The 12,836-nt window shown below is 39.1% G+C and overlaps 1 protein-coding gene across 1 annotated transcript; it reads right to left on the bottom strand.

Moving 5' to 3' along the window:
- Positions 1-3,531: 3,531 nt before the first annotated feature.
- plscr3a (phospholipid scramblase 3a) lies at positions 3,532-12,442 on the bottom strand (the record flags this gene model as incomplete). Its single annotated transcript, XM_080854493.1, has 7 exons — positions 12,366-12,442; positions 8,356-8,452; positions 7,986-8,028; positions 5,445-5,665; positions 4,502-4,663; positions 4,182-4,340; positions 3,532-3,591 (listed from the first exon to the last, which is right to left on the bottom strand). Exons 2-7 carry the CDS (start codon positions 8,404-8,406, stop codon positions 3,532-3,534), a joined length of 696 nt encoding a protein of 231 aa, XP_080710619.1. The 5' UTR covers positions 8,407-8,452; positions 12,366-12,442.
- Between the last annotated feature and the right edge of the window lie 394 nt (positions 12,443-12,836).

Here is a 12,836-nt window from a genome sequence, read left to right as displayed (position 1 = left end):
AGAAAATGTTACTAACGTGTTTTTACGTGAGTGAATGTAACGCTTGGCCAACTATTACCTCTGATTATTACAGCACGTTTGCTTTCAATACTTTCTCCAATATCATTTTATTCAAATACATTTTTGATAATTAAACTGTCTCTGTTATACAGTAGGCTACTGTGCAAAAGTTGTAGGCAGGTGGGAAAAAAATGCTGTAACCTAAGAATACTTTTAAAATGGAGGTGTTAACAGTTAATTTCCATCAATTAGCATACAGTGAATGGACAGAAGATACATCTAAATCAAATCAAATCAATATTTGGAGTGACCACCCTTTGCCTTCAAAACAGCATCAATGATTCTAGGTACACTTGCAGTTTTTAAAAGGAACTCCGCTGGCAGGTTGTCCCAAGCATCTTGGAGAACTAACCACAGATGTTCTGTCGATGCAGGCTTTCTCAAATCTTTCTGTTTCATCATGTAATTCCAGGCAGTCTATGATTTACCGCATTTTTTCACACCTGCCTAAAACCTAAAACTCACCACCTCGGTTTCAATGCAACTTGGCTGAAATTACGTTTAACAGATACACATAGAAACATTGCAGAACAATGACAGTGTACAGGGTTGTTTTATCTTTTATTTCAATGTAAGACATTGGGGTGATTGCAGGAAGATAGGTGCCAGTCTTCAGGTGGAGGGTCTCTGTATGCTGAGGTCAGTCAATATGAAACAACAATAATCCTTGGCACTACCGTCATCCTCTTACTGAACTACTCTACTACCACCCCATACCCTTTCTGAACATTCATATAGCTATCAAATGAAATACAACAGGTCATTCTTCATGAATGATAATGCAAACATCAATGAATATAAATTAATATCTTAGTATTCAATAGAAGTGAGATCAGTATCATCATTTGGAGGTAGAGCATGCATGGTGTGTCATAGTTTTGGGAGACGACAATATTAAAACAGTGGACCAGACATAATATTCTAATGAAAATCAGGATCATAGGGACATTTATCTCAGCAGCCTAGTCTCTGCCACTTACACTCCTCAGTGTGGGCGATGTCGAGGACACCGTAAAGCAGTGTACCATTTATATCGCAGCCGTAACCTCACTATGGCTGAAACATTAAGCATGGTAGCTCCTGACCAGTTGTTCAGCTCAAATAAATAAATGAAAAAGAGTACCCCAGTTCCAAGGATCCCTTCTTTAACATGTCAGTTTAGGTTGGATGTTTGTAGTGGATATGTAAACAAATGTGTAGTAAATATATTAACAATTGCATGCCTGTTCTAAGGGATACTTCAAGGGAGCCATAGTGAGGGGGAAGAGCGGCGTAAAGTGGGGGGCATGGCATGTCCTGATCTGCTTTGGGTTGGCTGCTCCGGTGCTTAGTTTGCCAGGTGTGGGTCCATGGATCACATTTACTAGTGTACTACTTAACTTGCACTTACAGTAGTTACATTTCTGCACTTTTTTTTCTATTCCTTATGTAAAATGTATTTAAGTAAGAGATGCCATGAAGTTCATGGTGCAGAGCTGTGTTACAACGGCAGTGCCTTACAGAACATCCTTTTTTTCAAATAAGGCATGACATCTGAACCCCTGCTCTGGTAGTGCTAGGCAGTTCATACCACCAACGTGGAACTACAAATGTATGTTGGATGATGGATGTATGGATGTTGCTATGGTTCCCAGTTTTGCCTCTCTGTAGGTAAACCTGAAGGAAAAAAGAAACACAGACAAAATGCCAATCTGCACCATACCAAAAACGCAATGTCACTGAAACTGATGAAGTATATGGTTGACACTAGGGTTGTCACGATACCAAAATTATGACTTTGATACTATACCTGCCAAAATATCACCAAACCCTATACTTACAATACGATACCACAATACAATACCACAAATACGATGCGATAGGCTACTGGTATATTTATCTATGATAGTAATTTAAAAAACATCTGTAAGGTTCCCTTTTTTACCAGCTTGTTCCAGCTTTTTGAACACTTAACAAATGGCATTCGAATCAGTATTAGCCTACAGCAAGATATTATTTAAAACTACTTGGTGACATCATTGCATTGATTATACAGGGCTATGTAGACCTAGTGTCCGTATCTGACATGATATGACTACATAGTTATTTCCATAAGTACGAATTACATATTTGACAGATGTAAAATTCATTCACATTCATGTTATTTTTCCTTCACTAAAAGTAAAAGAATTAGCTCAAGATCCACCCTCAGGCTCCAACAGCATGTAGCCTATTGCATCAAGTGTGTATTATTTGGTACACTTTTGTGTGCATTCTGACCTCATGATCATATAGGCCCACATAAGTGAAATTGTAGGTTATTTAGCATGTATAGCGATTTTAATGTTGACAATGAACTTTGTGATGTTTGACTTTGTTAGGGAAGTTGTTTGCAACCTAGCCAACATGGCTATCACAATAACATGTCTTGCTAGCGGCTACTTGCTAGCAGCTGTTTATGACAAACTAGCAAGTCAACAACATTCATAACACAGTCAAACATCAAGCAACTGAAACACAAGACAAGGCACTAAGGCAGACGTCCTCTTTTACACGGACATTTCCTCTTTTCGAGACCTAAATGCGTCCGGGTAAAAGAGGAGAAAACAAATACATTCCCGTCCCTGTCAATCAACCGTAGCAAATGGCATTACGTTTTAGGCCAACCGTCGCTAATAACAGTAGGCTAGCCCTACACTTTGCCTATGTAACAACAGTTCTAAGTTAACTGCAAAACATAAGATAGCAGAAGATAGCATTTACCTTTACAGGAGGTCGTACGTGTTAAGTTGAGGTTGAACTTGAAGTAGAAATCGAAACCTTGCACGCTCTGGATTTTTAGCGTCTAAGAAAAAGTTTAGTTTGACACCCAGTGTTTAGGAATGAGGCCTGCGTCGTCAATCCACATTTCTGGAATCCATAAGCCTTGACTTGATGTGCAGGGTAACCAATCAGGTATTAGGAATCCGCCCACTGACTTTGATGGGTGAGTTTGACAGATAAAATAAATTATTGATGCACTGCAACACAGGACCATGACATAATTAATTAAATAGTGAAATAATTAAATACGGTTTTTTTAACATAAAATGAATTGTATTAAATAAATGAATGACACATTTAAGTATTTAATTCCAATTTAAATTAATTAATGACACATTTAAATAATTATTGATGATGTATTTATTTATTGAATTTTCCATACTGGACAATACATTATCCCTTACATAATTAATTAGCTGATATGAACGGCTTACCAGTGGAAAAAGTCATTGGTAAAGAGGTCAGTCAAATATACAAGCATTACTCATTAGATCTACCAAGATTTTACAAACTGGTACTGATTTTTTTCAGACCTTGATATGAATACCATCAAAACAAACTTTGTACTTTTTAAATATGTATACCAAAGAAATTATAAACTTGTATCATATATTTTGGCAACAACATTTTCACCAGTGCACAACGAATGATGGTTTCTTCTGTGTGTCTTCATCCAAAGACACTGCATCGGTTTCCACTGTCCCCAGTTCTCTCGAAAAACATAAAATCCTTTCAAGATAAGAGAGAACATTGACCATCACTGACAGATACAACCATCCGTTTTAGTATATACAACCAAATGCCTCATAATTATTTGTAAATGCACATACCATGATCCATAATTTAAATTGGAAACGTGCTAGGAATTGTAGAATGTTATGTCTATTTCTAAATCGATCCTTTGTAATTTGTAAGCATACTTGTGCATTTGCTGTGAAATGTCATTTGTACATTTGTAATTGTCATGGTACGTGCCATAACAGATATTTCTTCTCTCCATACAACCATATATTTTTTATTCAATGAATATTTGATGGTCCTGACATACAGAATATATTATCCCTGTGATGGCTTATTGACATCAGAGATTAGGTGACAACAGGTGGGTTATACGTGTGATGTAATTAGAGAATTATCAATTCAGAGTGAAATTCATTTTTGAATTGAAACTGTGAAATATGTGAATGTAAATATTACTTATTTTTCACCACCACTACCAGCATCCTTTCCTCAAAACATCACTTTAAAAGTTTGAAACTGTTTTGTATATCTATTTCTCAACTCCAACAAAAACAAGAGATCAAGTTACAGGCACTTACGATTAGAAAACAGGCCCCAAGCAACACAGCCTTCACCTTTACATCCAGGTCAATGGGAAACTCAATTCCAAAGTTATCTGTGTCAGTGAAGAGCTCCTTCACCACGCCACTCCATTGCTTAGTGATTCTCCCAATGGCTTGATCATCCTTACCTTTTAGCTACAATGATAAGAGAATATCATAAACATGCACAGATATTCATGTGTGATGTCCACTTTGAGGAACAAATTTGTTGATGTAAATTGTATATATATTCCAAAACTTTTATGACTATAATATGTTAAATGTATTCTGTGTACCATTTTTTGACTCAAACGTACCACAAAGTCTACATCCCCACAGCAGCTAACGGCACAGCATGGCCCATCTACTTTCAGCAGATTTTCCTTTGCAGCGCCCAAGATCGATAACTTTGGTAAGAATGCGTGCCACTGCTGGACCACATAGCCAATGGTAACTCCTGGTGGGGACTGAACCTCCATCTTGATGTTAGGAGAAAATGATTATGTGTGGACTTACTCTCTATAAAATGCTGTCTCTGCTCATTGCCAATCAATGAATGTATATTACAAATATGCAAATATGAGGTGGTTCGAATTGCATGTTAAAATATCATAGGTTAATTAGCAACTGAAAACACATGAATTCTCTAATTAGACTGCCCGGTATAGTATCATTATGACAATGTCATCATACTCCAGTATCTTAACTGGTAGCGCAAGGTTCTCACAATGCCATGCTTAACTGAGTGCAACAAGGTGCCAAAATGGGTTTGATACCATTCAAATACTGAGGTAAAATACCATCTGCACTACACTTGAAGGTGAATGATTGTTGCGGCCACATGTGTTCTGTGTTCTTTGTTTACCCCTTGCTTCCCTTTTGCTAGCTTTGCCCAGGTTGTGCTAACCCTGATTGCCGGATGAGATGCACCTGGCCAGGTGATTAAGCAGCAGTTAAAGACTCCAGTATCCTGCTGCAGAGGAGGCTTCTAGCTTGGGGACTGCTGGCCTTGCTGCCTCTCAGCCTGGGATTTTGTTGTGTAGTTATGTTTTGATATGGTTGTCTTGTAGTTGTTGTGTTTTTGTTCATATAAATAAATCCCTTGGATTTGGTGCTTTTTAAAAGGTTAATTTTTAGTTAATTTGGGTCAGTGGTAGAGGGTTGTTCGCCCCATAGCCTAGGGCCGCCAAAGATTGTGGCGTAACAATGGTACAAGACGTCTTGGATAAACGCAAAATTAATAAATGTGTCATGACCCACCTCTTGAAGACAGCAGGGGCAGCAGCAGGAAGTACACCGGAGGGGTTTGACCAAACGAATCACTTCCTGGTCATTGTGATCTTTGATCTGAAGGTCAAAGTTTCGCAGCGGGCCACAGCAGTTCCTGGTGCAGCAGTTACTGTCCTCCTTCGCACTATAGATCTTCTGGCCCAAGCTGTTCTTGATCTCATACCGGTTTTTGGTCTCAAAGCCAGTAAAAGCTGGAGAAGCCAAAATGTTGTGATAGTTGATACAGTCACAATAAAAAGAGAAACAGACATGCCGCAAATACAGAATGATGATGTGTGTTATATATATATATATATATATATATATATATATATATATATATATATATTAGTGCTGTCAAACGATTAAAATATTTAATCGCGATTAATCGCATTTTTGTCATAGTTAACTCAAAATAAATCGCGATTAAATTAATCAAAATTAATCGCAGTCGCCAATTTGCATCTATTCTAAATGTCCCTTCAATTATTTTTTTCCATCATTTTTATTTTATTTTAATGCTCTTATCAACATGGAAAAGTGGATTGGCCTGCTTTAAGCAATGTTTTATTTTATTGAAAAACAACATTGCCAAACAGGGCGGTACAAAATAAAATTATAAAGTGCATATTTAAGATAAACAAGGACTCAGCCTATAGTGCAGTTAAACCATGGCTTAATATTTGCTTTTTTCAAGTTTGCTGTGAACATAGAAGTCAGGCCTCTTATTTCAAAAACAATAAACCGTAACAGTTAGGTTACCAATAAAAGGTACCGGTAAGCCAAATACTTCTGTGCTTTCAAACAGCTGCCTGTTGACATTTTTATATATATATATATATACAGCCGCGGAAAAAATTAAGAGACCACTTCAAAATTATCAGTTTCTCTGGTTTTACTATTTATTGGTATGTGTTAAAGTAAAATGTACATTTTTGTTTTATTCTATAACCTACTGGCAACATTCCTACCAAATTTCAAATAAAAATATTGTCATTAAGATCATTTATTTGCAGAAAAATGACAATTGGTCAAAATAGCAAAAAAGATGCAGTGTCTTCAGATCTCGAATAATGCAAAGAAAACAGGCTCATATTCATTTTTAAACTACACAATACTAATGCTTTAACTTAGGAAGAGTTCAGAAATCAATATTTGGTGGAATAACCTTGATTTAAAATCACAACTTTCATGTGTCTTGGCATGCTCTCCACCAGTCTTTCACATTGCCGTTGGGTGACTTTATGCTACTCCTGGCGCAAGAATTCAAGCAGCTCGGCTTCTTTTCATGGCTTGTGACCATCCATCTTCCTCTTGATCACATTTCAGAGTTTTTTTTATGGACTCAGGTCTCGAAATTGGGCTGGCCATGACAGGGTCCTGATGTGGTGATACTCCATCCACACCTTTACTGGCCTGGCTGTGTGGCATGGAGCATTGCCCTGCTGGAAAAAACACTTCTCAGAGTTGGGGAACATTGTCAGAGCAAAAGGAAGCAAGTTTTTCTTCCGGGACAACGTTGTACTTTGCCTGGCTGAGGTTTGTAAAAGACCATAAGGATTGAACCAAAGCGGACTGGAAGGTCTCCTAGTTCGTCTTCTCTGATGAGTCCAATTTTCAGCTTTGCCCAACACATGGTCGTCTGATGGTTAGACGGAGACCTGGAGAGGCCTACAAGCCACAGAGTCTTGCACCTACTGTGAAATTGGACTCATCAGAGAAGACGAACTAGGAGACCCTCCAGTCGGCTTTGGTTCAATCCTTATGGTCTTTTACAAACCTCAGCCAGGCAAAATACAACGTTGTCCCGGAAGAATGACTTGCTTCCTTTTGCTCTGACAATGTTCCCCAACTCTGAGAAGTGTTTTTTCCAGCAGGGCAATGCTCCATGCCACACAGCCAGGCCAGTAAAGGTGTGGATGGAGTATCACCAGATCAGGACCCTGTCATGGCCAGCCCAATTTCGAGACCTGAATCCCATAAAAAAAACTCTGAAATGTGATCAAGAGGAAGATGGATGGTCACAAGCCATGAAAAGAAGCCGAGCTGCTTGAATTCTTGCGCCAGGAGTAGCATAAAGTCACCCAACGGCAATGTGAAAGACTGGTGGAGAGCATGCCAAGACACATGAAAGTTGTGATTTTAAATCAAGGTTATTCCACCAAATATTGATTTCTGAACTCTTCCTAAGTTAAAGCATTAGTATTGTGTAGTTTAAAAATGAATATGAGCTTGTTTTCTTTGCATTATTCGAGATCTGAAGACACTGCATCTTTTTTGCTATTTTGACCAATTGTCATTTTTCTGCAAATAAATGATCTTAATGACAATATTTTTATTTGAAATTTGGTAGGAATGTTGCCAGTAGGTTATAGAATAAAACTAAAATGTACATTTTACTTTAACACATACCAATAAATAGTAAAACCAGAGAAACTGATAATTTTGAAGTGGTCTCTTAATTTTTTCCGCGGCTGTATATATATATATATACACACACACATGTTACAAAGGCCAGAGGAAAGTACACACCCTCCAAGAGCTCCACTTGCTGGTGTATCAAGATCTGGTCAATCTGTAATAGAAACTCTAGTAAAACTGTGTATACATATCTTAGTCATAATTCACTCGGAAACAGTAGGTGTGTTAGGAGTAGATAGTCTTGTACTTGGGCCTCTTGTCAAACAATATACAAGGAGAGTCATGATTGTTATCTGATTAAAAAGTTGCTCAAATGTGTCACCCGATTCTAGTGCTTCTCAAGATGAGTATTTGTGAACCACACCAGTAAGACTCCCTAGTAATACATTATCATACCATAGTAGCAATCTATTCACTGCCACAGTCCACATGGGAAGTGGAGTAGGATTTTCCATAATGATAGACTGGCAATAACACTGACCTGTACAAGATACTCTAAGCCTGGGGGTACTCCTACTGGGCTATAGTCCATGTTTAGTTCTGGAAATTGTACAGATTGATCTGTGATGGCAATGAACCTACGACATGCAGGGGAAAAAAAGATTATGTAATTATGCAAATGAAAAACAAATGCATGCAAATAATGAATGGTTGGAAATGGAAACATGTCATTAGGGGAGAGCGGGGTTCGTTCTCACAATGTAGATTTCTCCAAAACTAGGGGAACAAGTTCAAAACTACATTGTGTGACACATATCCAAGAGTCAACATTTTGTTTACCTTTAGTCAGGATCACCTAGCCTGGATACCAGCCTGAACTCCGCCCACAAAATTTTTGGTCCGGGAGATTCAGTCTGGAGTCGAGCTAGTTGGGAGGGTTTAAACGGCCCCGAAAAGGGATCTGACCATTCAAATTGTAAGGGCGGGCTTTATACGTTGATGGACAGGCATAGATAGATTACCGGTATACATCGAACAAAGATGGCGCCGTCTCGGGAGCTTAGTGGGACATATTTGATATGATTTAAGGTATCTACACGACTTTTTTTATGTCTACATTGACTCGGTTAGTTGTGTATACGCAACACCAATGTTGCCTAGGATTGTAGGTCTTAACTTATGCACTCTAGACCATTATTGAAAGGTTATGCTAACAGCGTAGACAAAAAGAACATTAGAACTAATGGTAGCTTCTAGCCTTGAGTGCTAATTAAGTAACGTCTCAACAGATATTGACAGCGCATTCATTTTGAAAGAGGAACAGAGAAACGCGATCAAGGCATTTGTCGATTGAAAAGATGTTTTTGCCGTCCTTCCTACGGGATCAGGTAAAAGTTTAATCTATCAGATGGTAATAATACTACGTTGCTCTGATTGGTTCTAGGTATCCAATTCAGCGAAGAGGAATTTTCTTTCCTGGTTCGTTGAAACACGCCCCATAATCACAGCCCAGTGGTCCGGTCTCAGACTCATATTCTGACTAGAATTATGAGTATGACATCGTCAGGCTAAGGATCACCTGAACCTGAGCATAGCACAATTTTCCCACTTTTTTCCCATCCAAAGTAAAGCTCTAGCATACCATATTTCATGTAATAAAACAGTTTTGACTATTTACATTTTCAACTTTTCTGTGATAAGAGGTGTTTTGTGTTTAGATAATTTTACCACAGTCTGAGAATGAACTAGCCTTGAGATTTAGCCCTAATTTAGTAATAGTCAGTGCTCTGGCAGGTTTTCTCCCCTGAATTGGAAATGCAACTGGTAGGGTACATCACTGGGTCAGCGGACATTTACTTTGGTTTATTAGAAAGTGGTGCATCATTTAAAAAACCCTCCTATATGCGCAGAGAAAGAAAAAGGCCAGTGCAGAAAGGGAAGAGAGTGACCTAGTTGAGTTCAGGAAAGAAAAGGAGGGCAACAAATAATCACGTTAACTATTTCATTTTATTAAAACGTACAAACGACTCATCAGTTGAGAACAAGGGTTTCTGCCTTGTCTGTGTGGAACTACTCTCAAACAGCCGGCCAAAGGAGACTTGCCTGAGAATCAGCAAATGGACCATGGTGATGGGCCACTTCAGGAGAGTCTATTTATGTTTTGGCAGAACGGAGACTTTGAATAATGCTGGCAGATCACAGGTCTCTTGACTTGATTTAGTCTGCCATCATTATTTTGAATGATGGGCATCATTTGGCATAGTTGTTAAGAAATGGTTGATTACTTTTATGTTTACTTAAAGTGTTCGAGTTCAGTTTCGGATATAAATAAAAGGAGAATGCCAAAGACTTGTGTCTTTCATTTGGTACAACATTTTCAGCATAATGATGAATCCTTTGCAGTCATTGTGAGAAAAACTGAACAGTGTAACAACATGCCCTGCTCTCCCCTCATCACTCTAGTCAGGAATATGGAGACAAACGACTGCAAGAGCTTCACTTGAAAGCAAATCATTTGGGCTTTGAGGTTCTCTGTGGGGAAAATACCCCAGAAAGATGGTCTGAGCAGGAACCATCAACTCCGCTTTACAGCTGAGTGAATCATTAATCAGACATAAAATTAGGCTGGTGGTGTGTGTTTTTAAAGTTCTTTAAAAATAATTTGCTGAGGTTAGGTTTTCTACAATTTGTAAGCGATTTCTTAATATTAAAGTAAGCTTGAAAACAGGACACCCATAAGGCATTTACACCCATCAGGCATACAATACATAAAATACAATGTTTGGATTACTTACTTGTACTGGAGAACAACCACCGGGAGTTAGTGAAGTGTTCTCTTGACGATGTTTGACTAAAGTACAAAACAGCAGATGGCTCATAAAACTGGGCTTGCTTCACTGCGCATGCTCTTATGGCCTAAGAGGTGTGGGCTTAAGTAGAGTATCCTGTCTTTTCATTATCGGAAGTGAGTTTTTCACTGGCGGGCAGTCATGAGACTTAAAGAGATATAGGAAGAATTATCCAAAGTCTGAAATAAACCTGAGTAATACCAGTAAAGTCAAGAACATACTTAATCAGGAGTGTAGTGTCATATTTTAACTCAAAGAAGAGTGAGCCCAAAGAGAGTGCCGTTACACGGTGCCACCGGACAACGCTGAACTTATCTTCATATAACACTGAACTTATTCATATCATATAGCACTGAACAAAGTCCCTGAACACAGAATGACAGAACAGATTTTCAGGTAATAGTGGAAAAGCTGAATGACCATAAGAAAGAATATTTGAGTTTACATTCTATAAAAAGGAAGAACTATGAATATAAATAAAACTAAACAGTTTAGTAAAGTAGGTTTGTACAGTTTGAAACTTCATAAAAATGTAGACCGGACCAAATCATGTGGCCACCTGCAAATTACAACAGGTAGGATGAGTGATGTAGGCATGTACGTCACAAAGTAGTGCTTAATGTATGCTTGCTGCCCTTAGAGTAGTAGTTTATCAGAGGTTTCTCTGATCTCTCCTGATGTTCTAAATTATCAGTAGTTTCTATGATATAACTCCGTAACATGCTGATGTATATGTGTTGTGTAAATATTTAGGTATACTTTGAAAATGCTTTGAGGGTAAGTTTGTCAATTATGAGTTTTAGTTCTTGTGAGGTTACCATGGCGAGTCAAACCTCTTCTCAGCGGATGCATCTGTAAATTGAAATTCTGAAAACAAACCATTAACTCTGGCACTAAAGTGACAAGCTTTCAAGAGTCTGACTACACTGACCATCAAATATTTTATGTTCACTTGCCCTCTGGCAAACTGAAAATCTGCACGCAACACTCAGAATCACCACCAGAGGTCGCCCACAGGACACCGGTTGGCCAGCCTGTAGCCCACTTCAGTGACATTTCCTGCATTACAGTCCGATACTAGTCAACACTGTACACACTGTTTTATGAATAAATTAATTTGCCGGCTTAATGAATCTGGAAATGAAATAATTTGGGGATTATGAAACAGAAGGTTTATTACACACTACCTATCCCAGTTGTGGAGACATTGGTAGAGCTGTCCCTTTGCAGGACTATTCTTCTTTTAACCATGATTTTATTGTGCTGTTGAATAATTATGTTTGAATGTTTGCAATTTATTCAATGTGATGTTTTGTTTAAATTGACGCTTATCAAGTTAAAGGAGGAAGGTCCAACGTAGTGCGTGTGTGGATGGTCTTTGTGTTTAGGCTGTTGAGGAACCTCACAACCAAAGGGTGGCAGTCTAGTGGTGGCAGCACGAATGCTCTAGTAATTTCTGCCAGAGGGTAAGGTGGATGTGGGAAGGGTGAAGTGGGCCTCCCGGGTCCAGCGTGGGACGTTGATGGTCTGGACGGGTGGCAGAACAGTTCCTGTGATCTTTCCATGCTGTGTTCAGTACACGCTAAAGGGACTTGTGGTCAGATGCCTTGCAGTTCCCATGCCAGACAGTGATATAGTTGGTCAGCATACTCTCTATGGCGCATCTGTAGGATGTAGTGAGGATGGGTGCGGGGGGACTCACCTTCTTCAGGCACCGCAGTTAGTGGAGACACGGCTGGACCTTTCTGGAGAGCGCAGCGACATGCCAGGTCCTCTGTGATGTCATTCCCGGGAACTAAGCACTGTTGACTCTCCCCGCGTCTGCAGCATTGAGTCAGTGAGGCGTGTTTGGTGCTGATCTTTCTGAAGCCGATGATGACCCTCTTAGTTTTCCCTACTTTTAGCCTGTTGGTCCACCCCCGCGATACATCATCGAAGCCTACCACTGTAGTGTCATCAGCAAACCTGATTAGGTTGGAGCTGGACGATGCTCTGCAGGCGTGAGTCAGCAGGGTGTTCAGGTGCAGATGGAGCACACAGCCCTGTGGAGCTGCCAAGAGGACCTGTTCCTGGACAAGGAGCGATGGACCTTTCCAGGTAGGGCCTAATCTTTCTGTAAACCATCCATTGCGCCAATTCATTTGTTTTTTCCTTTGCTTTATTACTGCAATAT

Source organism: Sprattus sprattus (genome assembly GCF_963457725.1).
Source record: "Sprattus sprattus genome assembly, chromosome: 1".
Taxonomy (NCBI): Eukaryota; Metazoa; Chordata; class Actinopteri; order Clupeiformes; family Clupeidae; genus Sprattus; species Sprattus sprattus.
Note: the sequence above shows the minus strand (reverse complement) of the source record. Positions and strands in the feature narration are given on the sequence as shown.